Source organism: Pan paniscus, chromosome 19 (assembly GCF_029289425.2).
Source record: "Pan paniscus chromosome 19, NHGRI_mPanPan1-v2.0_pri, whole genome shotgun sequence".
In the NCBI taxonomy this organism is placed as follows: domain Eukaryota; kingdom Metazoa; phylum Chordata; class Mammalia; order Primates; family Hominidae; genus Pan; species Pan paniscus.
The window spans coordinates 12723025-12743330 of NC_073268.2; the positions used below are offsets into that span (position 1 = coordinate 12723025).

At 54.3% G+C, this 20306-nt stretch overlaps 1 protein-coding gene, 1 long non-coding RNA gene and 1 pseudogene across 2 annotated transcripts in view; 2 read left to right on the forward strand and 1 right to left on the reverse strand.

Annotated features, from left to right (window-relative positions):
- The first annotated feature begins 7507 nt into the window (after nt 1-7507).
- Nucleotides 7508-9032, forward strand: LOC106633948 (uncharacterized). Its single transcript, XR_004667090.4, has 4 exons — nt 7508-7780; nt 8366-8480; nt 8557-8741; nt 8866-9032. It is a non-coding gene; the product is annotated as an uncharacterized LOC106633948 (long non-coding RNA).
- Nucleotides 9033-9152: 120 nt separating this feature from the next.
- LOC117976687 (uncharacterized) lies at nt 9153-16993 on the reverse strand (annotated as a pseudogene).
- Nucleotides 10344-20306, forward strand: part of USP6 (ubiquitin specific peptidase 6) — a 53305-nt gene continuing 43342 nt past the window's right edge. The window contains 10 exon segments of the mRNA XM_055101784.2: nt 10344-12067; nt 12200-12257; nt 12780-12897; nt 14455-14590; nt 15907-16088; nt 16891-17044; nt 17322-17394; nt 17557-17639; nt 19354-19393; nt 19868-19948. Coding sequence (XP_054957759.2) covers nt 17323-17394; nt 17557-17639; nt 19354-19393; nt 19868-19948 — 276 coding nt within the window. The 5' untranslated portion in view covers nt 10344-12067; nt 12200-12257; nt 12780-12897; ... (2 more) ...; nt 16891-17044; nt 17322.

Consider the following 20306-nt stretch of genomic DNA (forward strand, 5'->3'; position numbering starts at 1 on the left):
TATAAAATAGCTTAATCCTAGTCTCTCCAAGAAAAATTGTTGTTCAACTGTGTAGTATCATAGTAACAGTTCTCAGATTCTCAGATTATTAAATTTGTTTCTCCAAGATATAGTATCCTTGAAAATGCGCATTAACACCCCCATGGCTGGGGGATATATTATCTTTTTTCCTTCAAAGTGCCATTGATAATTACTGCACGTAGGAGCTATGGATAAAAATAGTTATCATTTGTTGAATGTCTACTACGTGTCTAGAACTATGCCAGGAACTTAATGAAATTGTCTCATTTAGTCTTCACAGTTGCTCCACAAGGGATTGTATTAATGTCATTATCTTGATTTTACAGATGAGAAAACTCAAGACTCAGAAACAATAAAGGTTACAGAGATGAAATTGACAGAGCCTGAATTTCAGTATGTCAGACTTCAATGTGCCATTATACTTTTAAATCCTACAGAACAGATTGAATCACAACTTCTACTTTTACATGAGAGAAGACAATGGGTCCTATGACTGTCAGTTTCCTTTTCCTGATTTAATTAGCTGCTTCTGTATCTAATTTTGCTAGGAATGGAGGAATAAGGCAAATTCCCTAAACTACATATTGACATTTATACTAATGTGAAAACCTCAAGTCCATTTGCAGACTTTTGGATTAGATTCTGTCCCAGAAAGACATCCACCCTAGAGTTCAGGATATCATACCCATTTTACTGTTCCCCTGGCACAATTCATAGTAAGGAAAAAAAGACAAGGGGAAAGCTATTAGATTCTCGGTGCTGCTAAACAGGACACACAAGGACACCATTTTGTGATGATGATGGTGCTTTATGCAGCTTCCACCATTTACAAGATTTTCCTGTGGTGTGGAACCTCTGATGATAAAGCAAAGGAACTAGAAGCTTATTCCAGTCAAGATTTCTGATTTATCTTGTGGTAAGCATTTGGGAAGGACATATCTGCACATGACCTGAGACTAAGTACTATACACTGAATCAGATGAAAATTGCTCTTAAGAAGCTTACAATTTTCCAAATAGTTATGACAAAAACAAACTCTCCTTCTCTCTTCCTATATGTACATACTGACATCTTTATCATTACTGTCTTCCTAGGGTTATGATTCTGTATGGTTTCTTTGGTGCTGCATTAGACCTGAGCTCTGATTGAAAATTCTTCCACGCTCGCTACATTCCAAAACTTTATCTCCAATATGAATTTCCAGATGCCTCACAAGGTCTGAGCTCCATCTGAAGGCTTTCCCATGCTTGTCACATTCATAGGGCTTTTCTCCACTATGAATTCTATGATGTCGAATAAAGTGTGAGCTCTGATTACAAGTCTTTGAACATTCATTGCATTCATAAAGTTTCTTTCCACTGTGAATTCTTTGATGCTGAATAAGTTGTGAGCTCCCCTTCAAATCTTTCCCACACCCAATGCATTTATAAGGCCTCTCTCTCACCTTGTATGGATTCTCTGATGTTCTGTAAGGACTGAATTCTGGCCAGGCGCAGTGGCTCACGCCTGTAATCCCAGCACTTTGGGAAACCGAGGCGGGTGGATCAGCTGGGCTCAGGAGTTCGAGACCAGCCTGGCCAGCATGGTGAAACCCCCTCTCTACTAAAAATACAAAAATTAGCCGGGTGTGGTGGTGGGTGCCTGTAATCCCAGCTAATTGGGAGGCTGGGGCAGGAGAATTACTTGAACCTGGGAGGTGGAGGTTGCAGTGAGCCGAGATCGGGCCACTGCACTCCAGCCTGGCAGCAGTGTGAGATTCCGTCTCAAAAAATAACAAACAAACAAGACACCAGAGGGCTTTGGGTCCCTCTCTCTCTGCCATGTGAGGACCCTGTGAGAAGGCAGCCAGGGAACTCTCACCAGAACCTGACCATGTTGGGCCCTCGTCACAGCCTTGCAGCCTCCAAAACTGAGAAAATAAATTTCTGTTGTCTGGCATCCAGTCTATGGTATTTTGTTACGGCAGCCCAAGCTAAGACAGAGGAAAACTGGGGGCTGATGCGAGGGCGGGGACTTTAGGTAGAAGGACCCCACGTCAAAAGTCAAAGCTAAAAATTCTGGAACGAGCCAGGAAGGCATCAGGATGTCTCATTTTATTTGCTAGCGGCATCTTTTGGGGGGTGGGGCGGTGGGTGGGTGGAAGGAGATGTGGCCAGTGAGCCTCTGACTTTTAATTGAGTTATTTCAAAACAAGGAACAGAGGGCCGGATGTGGTGGGTCGTGCCTGTAATTCCAGCACTTTGCGAGGCCGAGGCCAGTGGATCACCTGAGGTCAGGAGTTCAAGACCAGCCTGGCCAACATGGTAAAACCCTCTCTCTACTAAAAATACAAAATTAGCCTGGCGTGGTGGTGGGCACCTGTAATCCCAGCTACTCGGGAGGCTGAGGCAGGACAATAGCTTTAACCCGGGAGGTGGAGGTTACAGTGAGCCGAGATGGCGCCACTGCACTCCGGCTTGGGCAACAGAGCAAGACTCCGTCTCCAAAAACACACACACACACAAAACCCAAAACGGAACAGAGGCAGTTCTATATTCCAGAGGGATTGATTTGTGATGGCTGCTCAAAACTCAAGAAGCCACCACCCTGATACTCATCAAACCCCGGAGAAATTTCGTTTTTAGAGTGTCAGAAGGCCCCATGAATAACCTTCCAGTCACTGAAGGAGGTCCTTACTCAGCAAGCCCCGGTCTCCTTCACTCTCCTGCACTCGTGCCTCACAGGTGGCCTCATGCGCGGACTGGCGGTCCAGCCTCCCGGGGACACAGCCCGGGCGCACCCCGCGCCGCCTTTGGCCACTGAGGCGGTCCTCGAGGCGCCGGGCTAGGGAAAGCCTCCCCGGCCGTCAAGGCTGGGGCAGCGCCGGGGGATCGGGGCGGGGTGCGTGCGCCGAAAGGGCCTCAAAGCTGTAGGGCTGGACGGCACAAAGGGGCGCAAGGCACGGAGACCAGGCAGAGGGGACAGCTAGCGGCGCGGCGGGACGGGCGGGCCCCGACGCCCAGCTCCAAATGCGTGGCCGCTGTGGGAGCTCGTCTCCAGGCGCCCATCAGTCTTCCCCTCACTCGGCGCTACCTTGGCGGCCGCGCCCATGCTGTCCCCGCCCCAACTAGTAGTCAGGAGGGGCCGCGGGCAGCGCTCGAGATGCTCATTGAGAGGACTTCCCGCCTGCGGGCTCTCTGCTCGACGCCACTCGCGGCCCCGCTCCCGGGGGCCCGCCTCACCACTCCCGGCCCCGCTCCGGGCGGCCCGCCTCACCACTCCCGGCCCCGCTCCCGGGGGCCGCCTCACCACTCCCGGCTTCCCGGGGCTTGGGCCCGCACCATCGAGTCGAACCGAGTCGTCATGTTTTCCTAGACAAGCCGCTGGGGGAGAGGGGAAACACTTCTGGCCCATGTGAGCCGCCGTCGCGTGTGGTGTCTGAGGGGCGTCTACCTGGAGTCACTGAGCCGACCAAAGGGAAAAGGCCAGTGCCTGTCCGGGAAGAGCTCAGCCTAGTGGGGCGGGCGACAAGTTACAGTTGCTGCCTTACGATGCCCGTGGCCCGTGGAGGCACTAGACCCTCACCAGGGGTCTGTCAGGAAAGGCGGGCAGATACGTGAGGCCTGAACAGGAAGGAACTGGGAGACCCAAGACTGTACCGCCAAGACCGCTTTCGAGTCGGGCCGACCGGAATTTGAATTCGTTTCTTCACTTACTAGTTGTGAGTCTTTGGGCAAATTTGCCTTTCTAGAGCGTAGTTTCTTATTTATAAAACAGGGTTAACAGTTGCACTCACTGAGGTAAATACAAGAGAAAATTGATGTTAAGTGCTTATCACGGTACCCAACACATAGCAAGTACTGAAAAGTGATGGAGCTAGGTACGGAGGGAGCAACCTTCACAGGGGGAACAGCTCGTGGAAAGGCCACAGGGCAAGAGGGCGGTGCCTACATTCCTGGGGAACTGCAGAGAGTTCATGGGTAAATAATAGGAAGGAAAGGTAAGTACTTTGCAGAAAGCCTTCCCCAACTAGGTGAGACTCCCCCCTGTAGTATCATATGCTTCTCCTTTTTGGCACTTATGGTTGCAACTTTATTAATGATTCTAATTAGTTTCTCTTCTACAATTATAGGCTCCATCAGGCCAGAGACTTGTCCATTTATGCTCACCCTGCTTTGTAGCACCCGCTGCTTAACACATATTAAAAGCTCGATAAGGCTGGGCGAGGGGGCTCACGCCTCTAATCCCAGCACTTTGGGAGGCCGAGGCGGGTGGATCATGAGGTCAGGAGTTTGAGACCAGCCTGACCAACATGGTGAAACCCCCTCTCTACAAAAAATACAAAAATTAGCCGGGTGTGGAGGCACACACCTGTAATCCCAGCTACTCAGGAGGCTGAGGCAGGAGAATCACTTGAACCCAGGAGGCAAAGGTTGCAGTGAGCTGAGATTGCACCACTGCACTCCAGCCTGGGCGACAGAGCGAGACTCCGTCTCAGAAAAAAAAAAAAAAAAAAAAAAGCTCAATAAATATTTACAGCACAAGTGAATAAATGGGGTCACATGAGAATATATATGTCACAATAAGGACTTTGGACTTCAGGCTGAAGTTAGTGGGAAATCACTGTGGAAATTTAGAGAGGGGGATGGCACTATCAGATTTGTTCTGAAGGAAGAACATTCCAGCTGCCCTGTAGAGAAGGGTTGGAATCAGGGAGGCATGTTAGGAGGCTGTGATAATAGTACAAGCAAGAGATGATGGTGGCCTCACTCTAAGGGCATTAAAAATCAAGACAAGTGAGGCCGGGTGGGGTGGCTCACACCTGTAATCCCAGGACTTTGGGAGGCCAAGGCAGGCAGATCACCAGGAGTTTAAGACCAGGCTGGCTAACATGGTGTTAGCTGGGTGTACTGGCATGCACCTGTAATCCCAGCTCCTCCCAGCTCCTCAGGAGGCTGAGGCAGGAGAATCACTTGAACCTGGGAGGCGGAGATTGAAGTGGGCCGAGATCATGCCACTGCACTCTAGCCTGGGCAACAGAGTGGGACTCTGTCTCAAAAAAAAAAAAAAAAAATCAAGACAAGTGGACTATATTGGCAGATTACTGGCTAGCATTCACTTATTCTACCATAGTCATGCGCTCCCTCCCTCAGGGATGGTAGTGACAGTCTTATTTCCTGTTGATACAGGATTTTTTCCCTTGATTCCTTCGTGGGACTCGAGACAGGGGTGCCCTGTTTACTCAGCCCACTGTGCTCAACCTCTTGCAGGAGTGTGCAGGTGAGTGAGCAAGTGCAGGATCTGGCTGGCCACTACAGGCACCAGCATGAGCAAGCTCTTTGCGGGGCCTGTGACCAGACCAGGCATGAGCAAACGACTGCAGATCTAGCTGGCTGCTCTGGGCAGCTGCAGGAGCAAGCTCCATTTGGGGTCTGCAGTGCTGCCCAAGTGGGGGTGCCTGTGATCCCAAATCCCCAGAGGGAGTGTTACAGTGCTCTCTTAGCACCACTGTTTGAGGATGGCTATGTGTTAACAGCTCAGCTGGCCCCTAGCCCCATTGCGTGGGGTGGCTACCTGCCACTGGTGAGGGCAAAGGGTGAGTGTGACAGCCTTTGGGTAGCCAAACTTGGTGGGTCCCAAGCTCTTGTCTGGCATCCAAAAAGAATGAGGTTGTGTGGAACACTTGAAGGATGGTGAAGGTGGAGAATTTTACAGAGTGATCACAGTGGCTCTCAGCAGAGAGGGGAGCTAGAGAGGGGATAGAAAGGGCAGGTCATCTTCTCCCCAAAGTCTGGCCATTTCTTCCTGAAAGTCTGGCCATCTCTCTCATCTACTGACTGAGTCTGGGGTCTTTATAGGCACAGGATGAGGGTGGGGCAGCCATAGGTATGTTTGGAAAAGGCAACATTTGATTGGTAAGAAGACATTATTCAGAAAGAACCAATCGGGAGGGAGTAAGCAAACAGGAATAGAAGTTCTCACTTTGGGCTGTGGGTTTCAGGCTTTTCGGCTCAAAGATGGGGTTTCACTGGGGGCCTGCCACATCTGCTTAGAATTTCTCAACTTCCTGTCCTGCCTCTATCACTATCAAGTATTTATATGAAGAAACCTCTCCTAAGCCACATTCTGATCACCCCTCTTCCTCAAAGAGATTATCAGACTCTGACTTTTTCTCAGTTTTGGTCCTCTTGGAGTTTGGTTCTTTAGCTGTTTAAAATCTTATGAAGGCAAACTTTGATCATTTAGGCTCTTTTCTCAAAGTTCCAAAGTAGACTGCTCCCTAACAGGTAGGTTTTATTTTGTGGAATTCAGGTTTACAAATTGGACATTACTACATTAGCTTCTGCTACCTATAAAAGCTTTGAATAGGTGGGCTTTTATTTCATGAATTACCTGATTATCTGAAAATTAACTCTTTTGTCCTCCTTCAGCCCCCACTAAAGTGAGGTCAGCTCAGGGAATGCAGCAGAAATTCACCTGGAAGCAAGCGAGGCTGGGGCCCAGAACCCCCCTGGGCTGGGCCATGCTTCCAGTCCAGTTCCCATCTTTTATGGATGCCTAGCCCTGACCCTCAGAGGACCCTGGGTGAGGCCTGGAGGAGCCCCTCTTCCCAAATAGACTTCATTTGTCCCTTGAGGCTCAGCTCACTGCAGTTAACTAACTAATGAGTAACTCAGTGTAAGAACACACAATGCCAATTATTATAATTAATTATAATAGTGATAGTCATTAAAACAAGGAACTTCTGCCCAGCACTACAAGTGACTCACAGCCATCATCTCAGCTGATAAACAGCTGGGAGAAAGATACTCTTTCTTCCTTTTGACCCGTGAAGAAACTGAAGCTCAGGTTAAGGGATTTATCTACGGCTGCACAGGGACCCTCCTTCAGGTCTGTCGGACTTGTATCCACCCCACCTCTCTGCCCCCTCTCCTGCCTCTCCTTTCCAGAAGGTTCTAGGTCCCAGGAACTCCAAGGCTCAACCCAAGGATAGAGATCCAAGGTCCTGCCGGGGCAGTCAGGAGGCCTTACGTGCCCTCTCCTGTGGCTTCCTTCTCAGCCGAGTTCTGTGCTGCTCTAAGCTGGGGGAGCCTACTCCCCAAGAAGCAGGACACCTGGAAGGTGTTTCCCCCTGGCTTTGAGGCTGGTTATACAATTGCTTTCTTCCAGCAGATTAACATTTGCTAATGGGGCCTGGCGCGGTGACACCAACGTAGGGTTGCTCTCTGCATGCCTGTGCTGTGGGGTTGGTGGTGGGGGCAAGGCAGTGGTGGGGGCAAGGTCAGGGCAGTGAGTGAGGTCGCCTGTGGTCATCCTCCACTGTGCTGGGGGGTTGTCATCTCTCGGGGCTTAGCACTTGTTGGGGATGGGTGAAGTCCAGTCCCGAGTCACAGTGTGTGTTGGGGGAGGTTGCTGATATTCATAGCCCTGTATGTTTGAGTAATGACAATATCCACCTCCACCTTCAGGGTGAGGAGCTGTTGGCCTATCTGTGTCTGTCTGTCTGTCTGTCTGTCTGTCAGTCATCTGTACCTGTCTCTCCGAGGGAAAGAAGGCAGGCCCCAGGGTCTTTCCCCAGGATGGCCTTGGGTGAGCTCCTGCTGTCCTCTCTGCCCAGGAAATGAAGGCCCTTTGAGGTCAGGTGGATGAGGATGTCAGTGTGAAGATGGACACTGTGCCTGGAGTGAACCTGAGCTGGATCCTGAATGAGATGCATGACCAGGACAAGAAATTGGTGGAGAAGAGCTACAAGGATGCCAAGGGCTGGTTCTTCAGCATGGTGGGTGGCCGTATGTAAGCAGGTGTGCACACATGTGGGCACATGTGCTGCATGCTGGTGCAGCTGGAACGCTGGCAGATCCACAGGCTGTCCCAGTTGGAAGGACTTTGGAAACCAGTTGGACCAGCCCCTCATGATTTCGATGTAAAATGTGAGGCTCAGAGAGGACTCAAGCTCACACAGCCCTTCACTGTGGCCTGCAAAATAGATCCAGGTCTCTACAAGTCTGGTCTTGGGTTTCCACCACAGCTGTTTACAGGATGTGTGTATTTGAGTACATACGCATACCCTTGGCAAGCACAGGCTGAGTGTCTCCAGTGTCCTAGGGACAGCAACAGGTGCAAAAGAATAACACCCAGTGCCTGTCTTTGAGGTGCCGCAGTTCGGTAGGAGTAAGAAATGCAAACAACCGCAGAGCAGGCTGAATTCCTCCAAGGTCCAACGTGGGTGCAGAGGGTCTTTGTGTGCAGGTGCCTTTGGGGCCCCATAGAGGCAGGGAGGGGCTAGGGGATGGTTCTCAGCCCCTTTCCTGTGCCCCACTTCTGAAAATCTCCTTAAACCCCTGTGGCCCACTCTGCCTTCCAGAGAGAGGGGCTGAACTGCGAGGTGGTCACCAACACAGAGGCCCTGCAGAGCGGCAGGATGGAGATACGGAGCTCTACATCTCTGTGCAGAACCTGAGCCATCCCAGCTCAGCAAGGTAGGGCCTCTGTCCCCTCCCCACCCTGTACCTGTCACCCCAGGGTGAGCCCAGCCTTATAGACCCCTGCTTGGAGGTGTGTTACGGGACCCAGCTGGCCCAGCTGCAGGGGCTCATCAGAAGCATGGAGCAGCAGCTGTGCGAGCTCTGCTGCGACGCGGAGCACCGGGACCACGAGCACCAGGTCCTTCTGGACGTGAAGACACAGCTGGAGCAGGAGATCGCCACCTACAGCCACTTGCTAGAGGTTGAGGACGCTCAGTGAGTGTGCACCCGGGTACCTGCTGGGGCGGGCTGGGGGCCCACTTCACCTAGGAAAAAGTTGGTGTCTGAGCACCAGTGAAGTTCAGGAGGTGTGAATGTGGGAACTTGTGGGGGTTTGCAGGAGGTGAAACTGACGATGCAGGCTGGAGTCTGACTGAGGAGCCTTGACTGCCAAGTTAAAGCGTCTGGACTAGATCACGTAGGCAATGGGGAGCCATGGAGGGATTTGGAGCTGAAGAGGGGAATGAACATCAAGATATTTTAGAACATTCACTCTGGCTGCAGAGGGAGAAATGGATCAGAGGGGTCAGGGTGGGGCCAGAGAGATGCGTCAGGGGGCTGGAGCAGGGAGTCTGGCCAGAGAAGTCCTGCGGGGTGGAGGGTGGGTCGGTGGGGTGGCAGGGGAAGGAAGGTGGTGCACGCAGAAGAGAGGTTATAGCTCAAAACAGCAGGACTGGATGCCTGGATCTCAGGGCAAGCGTGACTTGCAGTCAGGACTCAGTAAGTGTGGGGTGAACACATGAAGGAGTGGGCATTGATGGCCCTGGATTTCTGGTTCCGATGACTGTGTGAGTGGTGACACCATCAGCCACAGGGTGAAGAGCAAGGTGGGTGGTGGTCGGGTTTGCAGGTGGGAAGGGTGATCAGGCCTTCAGCTGGCAGTGTCCTGGAGTCTCCATGCTTAGTCACACGTTGCAGCTTTTTGCTCCCCGAAAAGGTTTTTCCATCAAGGTTTTTCCAAAGGACAAGCGGCCCAGCGGTCCTCTTAGTTCCTCGGCCCGCGCGCCGCCCGGGAGGCCGAACCGGCCCCAGCCCTGGGCCCCCTCCCCAGCCCAACCCAGCCCCGACCCTCCGCTGCGGGGCCCTCCCGGAGCGGCCGGCTGCAACGCGTGTCTCCCCTGGACACAGCTCCGTCCTTCCCGGGAACAAAAGCAGCTGCCCCGCGCCTGAGCTCCCACCCGGAGCCCAGCCCCGGAAATGGGACACCCGCAGCGGGTATCCCCAAACTTCCCACCTCTCCGGTCCGGTAGGGCGAGGGGTCGGGGCCGGTGGGTAGGGCGCGGAGAGCGCACTGAGCGCTTAGAGGTCTGTGGCCCCGCGGCGGGGGGTTATGCCAAGGAAGAACGCGACGACGCGAGGGGGAGGGACCGAGAGCACCCCGAAGCCGGGGACCGCGAAGCTGGAGCCAGTGGAGGGGGCGAAGTCGGCGAGTTGGAAACTTACTGCAATCGTCCACTCGTAGCCTTGGGCGTCCGGCTCGTCCTCTGGCAGCTTGGTGGGCGGCTGCGCAGGGCTGGACCTGGGCTGGATCCTTAGGCTCCGAAGAGATGGGCCCCATCCTTGTCGTCGTCGCGGGCGCCGTCAGAGGGGCGGCGGCAGCGGCCGGCGCTGGCAGTGGCTGGGCGCGCGGGGTCGTCATGGGGCAGGTCCCGCGGGAAGTGGGGGAAGTAGCCAGAGATCTGCTGGATGGGGCGGGTGGGGCTGGGGCACACGTCGGTGGCCACATGCTCCTGCATACAAATGGTCGCCTTTTCCCCGCACCGCCGGTGGGGGGGTGGTAGAGGCAGCGCCTCCCCGCCCGGGCACGGCCTGGCCCGGAGCGACCCCGGCCCGGGGGCGGCTCAGCAGGCCCGGCGTGGCGTGGCGCGGCGGGGCCTCCGTGAAGGCCAGCGCCAGTGAGTGCCAGGGGCGGGCAGGCAGGGGGCCGGCCCAGCCCGCGTCACCCGGCAGCAAACACGCAGGGTGAGTGTGCGGGCTGCCCAGGCAGTGCGGAGCGGAGAGAGCTGCGTGGGGCCACACTCACTCGCACTCACACCGGGGGGGGGCACGCCGGCCTGGGACCCCGTGCGCGCACTCCCTGGGGACAAGCGGGGAGCCAGCAGGACAGGGACCCGCAGAACGCATACTCATTCACACGTTCCTGCAGGTGCCAGCACATGCTGGGCTTCGTTCGCTCTCACAGGACACACGCAGGTGTGCAAGGACAATGCAAGTGCACGCACACGTGTGCAGACACGTAGTGGAAGCATCCACTGGCTCACACCTGTAGGACACACACACAAACATATGCACACATACAGAGTTGGTTGAGGATGCTGTTAACACAGTACACCCCCTAATGCATGCTCGCGTGCAAGCACGCACACACACACACGCACACACACACACACACGTGATCAAGGGCACCCAGGGCAGAATCTTCCATACCCCTAACAAGGACCCCTAACAAGACGCACAAACACGCACCCATAGAAGTAATCAGGGGACCCTACCAGGACACGGAGTCACACTCCTAGGCATGTGTGGACAGGCTGCCTACCCACGGGCAGGACATGGACATGCTCAACTATACGAGGACACTGCAGGCACAGTCTGTGCACACATACTCTCAGGTCACATAAACACAGCACTCTGTAACCTCGAGTCAGTCCCTCACTTGGTCAGTGAGTGGGCTGAAGCACCCACTGGGACAGGGTGGCTGAGAACCAGGACAGGGCCTGGGAAGTGAGTGATGCAATGAGGTTGGGCGGTACCACCCCCCACCCAACCACCCAGTCCAGGCCTCCCACATAATCGGGTCACTAAACAAATCCCAGAGGGCCCAGCCCCAGCTGTTGCCTGGCTTTCCAGAAACAGAACTCGGTTGGGAATGGCAGCTGCTTGGACAGGTCTGTCCCCAGAAAGCCCTGGGCATGGATGGATTCCTGTCTACCCTCTGGTTTCCACTGACACATTTATCTACCAACATTCTGTCCAAGTCTCCTCTTCTGAGCCCTCACCAGAATCACCCTTAATGAAGAGTCACAGGGAGAAGACGTCCACCCACGCATCAGGAGACAGGCCTGGAACAGAGCCTTCCTGCACAGCCTCAGAAGGGACCCACCCTGGTGACACCTTGATCTTGGACTGACACTCATGACCTCCAGTACTGTGAGACAGTAACATTCTGTTGTTGAAGGTGCCCAGTCTGTGGTACTGTAAAACAGCCCTAGGAAACTAACGCAGCCTGTTAGCCCACAGATGGTGAAGGGATGGAATGCTCCACGGAGCTCCAGGCTTACTATCTACAGCTCCCAAAGTGTGCTGCGGGACCTTTGGGTGGGTGTAGGTATGCAAGGTAATTTTGGGTGGTTCAAGGTGAATAATTTCAATTGACATAATAATGTATTTATCTTGCTGGGTAAATGAGGGATACCCAACTGTTAGGAACCAGGCAACACAGCAGGAGGTGAGCAGCCAGCCAGCCAGTGAGCAAAGCTTCATCTGTAGAAACAGCCACTTCCCATCCCTCGCATGAGCGCATGAGCTCTGCCTCCTGTCAGGTGAGCGGTGCCGTTAGATTCTCATAGAAGCATGAACCCTACTGTGAACTGCGCATGCCAGGGATCTAGATTGCGTGCTCCTTATGAGAACCTAATGCCTGATGATCTGTGACTGTCTCTCATCACTGCCAGATGGAACCACGTAGTTGCAGGAAAACAAGTTCAGGGCTCCCACTGATTCTACATTATGGTGAGTTGTGTAATTATTTCATTATATATTACAGTGAAATAATAATAGAAATAAAGCACACAATAAATGTAATGGGCTTGAATCATCTCCGTATCATCCCTTCCCCTTCTCCCGGGTCCGTGGAAGAGTTGTCTTCAAGAAAACTGGTCTCAGGTAGCAAAAAGGTTGGGAACCACTGGTGTAAATGCTTTAAGGAATAGTTAAGCAGCTTAAAGTTTACATGCTACAAAAAATACAGGTTTAAATGCTAATAAAAATGGGTGCAAATGAAAACACTCTCTTGCTGTGGTTCAAGGAATCTTAGGCATTCTATCAGAAAGACTTACAGCTTGGAGCTGCAGCTGCCCTCCCACATCCTGTCCACTGTAAACCCTGCAACACACAAACACGCACACACACACATGCACATGCACACACACACACACAGTGTTTCATGCCCTCACTAGGGTGGCCTGGGAGGGAATGCGTGGGTTTTTTTTGTTTTTTGTTTTTTTGAGATGGAATTTCACTCTTGTTGTCTAGGCTGGAGTGCAATGGCGCAATCTCGGCTCTCTGCAACTTCCGCCTCCTGGGTTCAAGCAATTCTCCTGCCTCAGCCTCCCGAGTAGCTGGGACTACAGGCATGTGCCACCATACCTGGGTAATTCTGTATTTTTAGTAGAGATGGGGTTTCTCCATGTTGGTCAGGCTGGTCTCGAACTCCCGATCTCAGGTGATCCGCCCGCCTCAGCCTTCTAAAGTGCTGGGATTACAGGCATGAGTCACCGCGCCCAGCCGGGAATGCATGCTTTTAGGAGAAACGAAGACAACTCAGGACCCTCATTCTCCTGGTGTTTGCGCAAGTGCCTTCTCCGTAGACCATGCTTCAGTCTCTTTCTTAGTTCTCCTTCTTACTGAGAGAAGCAGAGCCCCAGCATGTACCCAGCTGCTTAGGGCCCAAGCCAAGTGCGCAAGTTTCCTGGGGAGCCTAGTGAGTGGAAAGCACTGCAGATCCTCCCCAAAAGAGGCGTCGGTTTTTTATGGATCCTTGAGCTCAGGAAGGCAATAGACAAGACATCACGGTTCGCCAGAAGAGACAACAAAAATGCAGTGAGGAAGGGCAGTAGTCAAAGGTTTTATGCTCCACGAGAAGGGGTTCTCAGGGCTCTAAGCAGCAGGCAGAAGACTTTATTGCATGTGTGGTTAGGTGACGGTGACCTACAGTTTTCACTGGGAACTGGGATCAAGAGTAACTCGACCTCCTACTCATGCACGTCTCTGTCTCTTTGCGTTTTGTGTCTCTCTCCCCATCTCTCGCCCTCCTTATCCTCTCAGCCTCCTCTGTCTCTCTCCCAATTTCTCTTCCTCTCTCTCATTCCCTTCTCCTCATCTCTCTTTCTCTCTCCTTTTCCAGTCCTCTCTCTCTCCTCATCTCGCTTCATGCCACTGTTCAGGCTCCTGGGGCTCCACGTGGACGGTTGGACACAGGACTCCTAGGCTAATTTTCACGGCACAAGCACAGGGCTGCAGGACCTTGGTCCCCCACCTCCCAGCACCCTCAAAATGAGAGGTGTGGGGTGTGCCCATGCTCTCCTGGGTGGGCGCCCCACGCTCCAGGAAGCAGAAACTGCAGGACAAAGCTGGCGCAAGTGACATGCCCACGTGGCTGCCAGCTTCCATCTTGGGATCTGCTGAGGCCAAAGCAGAGGACACCTGCCCACGACTGACCCCGCACCAGGGTGGGGGGAGGGGTGGGTTTGGGGTGGGAATGGGGATGGGAGCAGCCGCTGCAAAGCAGTCCCTGGCTGACTTCCTGCCCTGCACCCTGTCATGCAAGGCCTCCCGTCCCACCCCTGCCCCTCATCACCTCCACCCCTAGGCTGTCCAGATCCAGGCTCCAGAAGTCTCCCAGGATCCAAGAACTAAGGGCAACCACTGGGCTCCACAGCCCCTAATCCATGAGTCAGCCACCCCTCTGCAGGCTGACAAACCTTGGCTGTCACTTATCCTGCACCCCAAACCAGCCCCAGCCCCATCCTACTGCAGGTCTGTGTGGCTGCTGGAGAGGGTGGGCTCCTTTCCTCACCCCGAGGCTGCCTGATATGCTTTCTGGATCCTGGAGAAAACTGACCCACTATTCTCATACTGGTGCAACTTCTTCCAAGACCTCAAAACTGGACAACGTGAACTTGTCTTGTTTCTTGTCTCTTCTTGCTAGGGCTGTCATTGGGACAGTCTGAGATGGGGAGTCGGGGGAGACAATGGATGAATGGATGGAAGAATGGACAGCAGTCCAGGGAGATGTCCCTGTGTGTCCTGAACTGGGCCCTTCCTCCAGTGAGAAGCCTTCCTGAGTGAGTTTATATAGTCATCCCTTGGTATCCATGGAGGATTAGTTCTAGGGTCCCCGGGGATGCCAAAATCCATGCATGCTCAAGTCGCTGACATAACATGACCTAGTATTTACATATAAGCTATGCACATTCTCCTGTATACATTAGACCATCTCTAGATTATTCATTATGTGTAATACAATGCAGATGCTATATAAATGGTTGTGATACTGTATTTAGGGAATGATGACAAGAACAAAGTCTGCACATGTTCAGTAGAGAGACAACCATCCGATTTGTTTTCTGAATATTTTCCATCTGCTGTTGGCTGAATCCACAGTTGCAGAGCTCCCAGATACGAGGGCCAAGTGTGCTTTGAGAGTAGGGTGGGTGAGGTTGCTAATGAGTACAGGGGAGCAGGTGTTGATCGGGGGACCCTGCACTGGGGCATCTGGACGCCCTGTCTCAGGACTTGAGACTCCGTTTGGATGGCACAGGCAGACTAAGCCCAGGTCAAAGCCCTCCCCTTGGATGTTCATTTTATCCCAAGCTCTTTCTGGACCCTGGAATTTGGCATCCCCTAGGCCCTGGGTGGGACAGCTGAGCCAGGTTTTAGATAACATGTCTAGAAGAGCGAGCCCCTACTGTGTGCCTGGCACTTTCCCCACAGGATCCTCTAGCTGGAATATTCAAGGGTCATGGAGAGAAATACCCAGTTAAAATATCAGAAATGAAAAAGTGATACCATTAGAGACACTAAAAAGACGATTAGAAATACTAAAAATACCATTAAGTAATAGTGTTAGCTTTTGTATTCTGAGATTCAACAGCAGCAGTCACCTCCCTCCACTCCTATGTGTATCCCAGGACCACCCTGGGCGGGGAGGGCTGAGGTCAGGGAGGTCTGATGCTGGTCCTGGGCTCCGGGGGTGACAGTGATGAGGAACTGGGTGCACACATGAGTGGGGCAGCCGGTCCTGGCCAGAGAAGCAACACACACGTGCACAGACATGTTTACCCACATACACATGTGCACGCATGTGCACAAACACATTGCAGGCAGGCATGTTGACGCCTCAGGCAGCAGAGGACCCTGACTCTGGGCCCTGCTGACCCGGGCAAGGCCCCATTGTGATGCGTGCCATGACCTCAGAATGTCACTGGTGCTTAGCACCTATCCGCTCTCCAGACTGCGTCTGTGTTCTACGGCAGTTACACACACGTAGTGGTGTTCACGAGCGGTTTTGTGGACTCAAAGGTTTTCTCCCTGAGAGGCATAACCCAGGCCAGCTGATTCATCAGAATCAGGTGAGTGTGACCTGCTCTCTTCCCTCCAGGCTGACTTGGGGACAGTGGCTATGGTATGGGCGGTGTTGGCCTCTGGGCAGCTACAGAGGAGGGTCATCCCTGAGCACTCACCGGGCGCCTGTTCTACACTGCCCATGTAGACGATTTTCTCTTTCGTCTTCATGGTGGCTTCGTAGAGTGGGTGCTGTTCCCGAATGTACCCATTCGACAGGTGAGCCGTCTGGGGTCAGAGAGGCAGTAACTGGCCTGGGAATCCAGACAAGACCCTGGGTTTTGCTCTCAGCCCTGCTGTGTGCCATGCTAGACTTCAGGCCTCAACCCTGAGACCTCCCTGCTCTAGATCCCAAATCTGCCCAGATTTCCGATCCCAATGGGGCAGAGCCTGGCCCTGGCAGAGACACTGGGATGGATCCACTGTGGGTGGGGAGGAGGGAAGGGTCCTCGGAACACACCTGGGGCCTAAGCTGGGTCCTGATGGTCACTGTGGGACCCACTGGACACACACAGTCCCTTGTCTGGGAGTGGCATGGGGAGCCTTCTGCCCTTGGGCAGTTGTGGAAAGTGAAGGAGCCCTGGAGAGCTGGCTGAGGGGAGACTATCTTCCCTTGTGTTCAAAGGGGTCCAGGCACTGGGGCTCTCCCCAAGTATTTCTTATTCTGTCTGGCCTCGCTTTCCTTTTGCCCTGAGTATTCTCAGGAGGGACGGTCCATCTAGATGTTCTCCAGGAGCAAGGACCCACTGTTCTTCATCAGTGACCCAGGAAAATGAAGCCCCCTCCTGTGGGGACAGCTCAGAATGGTGGAGTCCACAGTCCCTCCCTGAGAGACATGGTTTCCATGAGCACAGTGGCTGCTTTGGAGACAGTAATCATTTTCATCCCCAAAACCAAACACACTCCTGCTCAAATGGTGTTATTCCTAAAGCAGCTTCACTGGTTAGACTGAAGGGCCATGGTAGCCCAAGTGATGAGCGGGGTAGAATGGAGCAGTCAGGAGAGATCTTGTTCCCCGTAGGAAACTGGGCATCTCTGTGGCCCTGAACATCCCAGGAGGCCGATCGTACAGAGACCTCTGGTGCCTGACCGCAGTTCACATCCACATCCCTGGAATAGACCATCACAGGCTCTTCACCCTTGGCAGGTGGACACCATTCAACCTGCCGGGGCAGGTGTGTGCCCGTTTCATGGCATATGGGGACAACGGGATTCTCTGTCCAGGTCCCACTCTTCTCGAGTCCTTGGGAAGATGCCCACCCCTGCTTGGGGCTTCAGACTGCAGAGACCCATGGAGGTGTGGGCCACGGGGTTTGGCCCCTTTTTACCGGAGTGCAGTGGTGGAATGAAGGTTATACAACCAGTCAGCATCTGGGAGCCCGGTGGGAGCGGTTCAGGTGTTCTCCGAAGCTGTCGGGTACAGTGTAACCTTTAGACAATTTTGTCTCACAGGATGGACATGGTAGAGAACGCGGATAGTTTGCAGGCACAGGAGCGGAAGGACATACTTATGAAGTATGACAAGGTACAGTTCGGTCTGCTCCTTGGAGGGAGGCCTCTTCCAGTGCGCCCTGGTCAAAGGGTCCTGGGTTCCCTAGGAGCACAGGGCAGGGACGGGTGGCCAATACCCCCAGGCCCTTGCACCCTTTACCTTGGACCCCTCACCAAGGCTCCCTCTGGGTTACAGGGACACCGAGCTGGAATGCCAGAGGACAAGGGGCCTGAGCCCGTTGGAATTTACAGCAGCGTTGATCGTTTTGGCATTCTGCAGTGAGTCATCCTCTGTGCTCCCCTCACCCCTAAAGCAGCTGTCTCAGCTCAGGGATGGGTTTGCTTTTAGAAAGGCCTTTCTGATGCAGGACATGTCTCGCTAGGTCAGGCCAACCTCTTTTCCAGGGTCAGAACTCCTCCCTGGCTCCCCTGCAGGTCCAGCCCGAGGTTGTTGTTAGGCCAGAGGTGCAAGGCCCATCTAGGGAGCTGGTGGGAATGGAGACTGGGCTAGGCCAGGCCCCTGGGCTCTCAGCAGTTCTGTCGGCAAGTGAGCACAAGAGGAGCGGGGCAGCCTGAGGTTCTGGTCCTGTCTACCAGGAGACAACCCCAGTGAGATCCAAGGGTTATGGCCACAGGGTGAGGAGACACCTGGCCCAGTCTCAGGGCTGTTGTCCAGCAGGTCTCTCCAGAGCCCACCGGCCCCTGTCCTCCTCCATTTCCCTAGAGCTACAGCCCTCACTGTCCCCATGGGGAAGGGGGAAAGGTGTGGGGACAGTGGGGGCTTTGGCCCGAAGAGAATGGGGGAGAAGACGGGCAGGGCCCTGCTCTGGCCATCTCACAGTGAGACTAGGGAGGCAGCAGGGCTTGTGGCTAAAGACCCTGGGTCTGGTGCTGGGAAGGGATCTGGGGCCAGGTAAGAGGAGCCCAGCCTGGAGCCCATCCCTCAGGGATCATAGGATGGAGAGACAGCGGATGCCAGGCAAGATAAGGTGGGAGGGAGCTTATGAGGCGTGCCACTTCTGAAACACAGGGTGTGTGGCTCGGGTATAGGGAGAGGCAGGTGGATGCTTGGCCATCCTCAGGGCTGTTGTCCAGCAGGTCTCTGAGGGCCCACCTGCCCCTGTTCTCCCCCATGTCCTTATATCTACAGCCCTCAATGTCCCCATGGGGAAGGGGGAAAGGCATGGGGACAGTGGGAGTTGTGGCCCTAGGGGAATGGGGGAGAAGATGGGCAGGGCCCCATTCTGGGCCTCTCACAGTGAGGCCAGGGAGGCAGCAGGGCTTGTGACTAAAGACCCTGGGTCTGGTGCTGGGAAGGGATCTGGGGCCAGGTAAGAGGAGCCCAGCCAGGAGCCCATCCCTCAGGGATCATAGGATGGAGAAACAGAGGATCCCAGGGGAGGTAGGGTGGGAGGGAGCTGATGAGCTGTGCCACTTCTGAAATGCAGGGTGTGTGGCTCAGATGCAGGGAGAGGCAGGTGGATGCTGAGAGGTCAGAACCTGCAAGAGCCTTGGGGCTGTCAAGTGGGATGGGCCCTTAGTGCACCCAGAGTATACCGGGAAGGTCTTGGAGCAGGCTTCCTTGACCCTGGCAGGGTGATGTGGTCACTCCCTGAGGGACTCCTGTCAGGGCCCGGTTGCCCATGCTGGGTGGCCCCCATCCCATCTCAGGGCTAACCTTTCTCAGCTCCAGCAGAAAGCACCACCTCAAGTCCAGGACGGGCAGCCCCATTGTGCAGCCTGACCACCCCCCATGCCAGGGGCCCCAGTAACCCCAGCCAGGCTGTCCCTGCACTCCTTCTTCTCCCAGGTCCCGCCCCTCCTGGGAGTCAGTGCCACAGGAAGGCCCTTGTCCTCCCTTCCCTGTGCCTTCTCCCGGGCTGAGCCCTGAGCTGGATAGAGACAGAGCCAGTCCTTTCTGGGGGTCGGCTCCCAGGCTTGGGCGGCTCCAGGCCCTGTGCACGTCCTCAGCTCTGCCTGGGTTGCCTTACAGTGAGACGGAGCTGCCTCCTGTGACTGCACGGGAGGCGAAGGTAAGAGCCTGATGCATGGAGGGGCTGGTCCAGGGACGTAGGGACTGGGCGGGTGGTCAGTGAGGCAGAGGAAGCAGCCGGCCTGGGCGGTGGCGGGTGAGGGCAACACGCTGTCACTGGGAGGGGCAGCAGAGACCTGACCCCAAGTTGCTGTAACTTTGGCAGTTTGATAAAATTCCAAAGTGAGAACCACAGTCCTGGCTTGGGGGGTGGCTGCGTGCTTGTGTCAGGACCCCACCTAGAGGCTGGGACCTAAGACTGGTGTGTCTGTGGCCTGAGGATGGCATGTCCCGGGGTCCCAAAGCCAGCCCACTGGTGCTCACTTGCTCAAAGGCTCTCAGCCCTTAGGGTCTGCCCTTCCCTGGCTCCTTCCAGTTGGGTCCCACCAGGGCTCCAGAGCCCAAGACTCAGCATCCACGGGTGGCTCTGGGAAGCCTGGCAGCTCCACTAACTCCAACATGCCTCATTTGACAGAAAATTCGGCGGGAGATGACACGAACGAGCAAGTGGATGGAAATGCTGGGAGAATGGGAGACATATAAGCACAGTAGCAAAGTAATGTGTGGAGGGAGAGGCCCCTGGAAGCACTCTCTGCAGAAACAGGGGACAGGCACCCATGGCTGTGGCCTGGCACCGTCAGCCTCTCAGAGGGCGGGTGGCACACTGTCCTCGCCCAGAGGACTGCAGGCCTGGTCACCGGATTGCCTGCCTATTCGTGCAAGTGTCACCTTGCTGGGAGGGAATCTGAATCTAGGGCTGGGACCACCCAGAGCTCAAGGCTAGGGATGCCCTGGTGACCCGAAGGAAGGAAAAGGTTCGGATCAGAGTTTAGACTCTGAGTGTCCATCCACTCTTTCAGTCCTGGGAAGGGAGACCCTGTCCCAGCTTGATCTCACCTCTACTGAGGAATCAT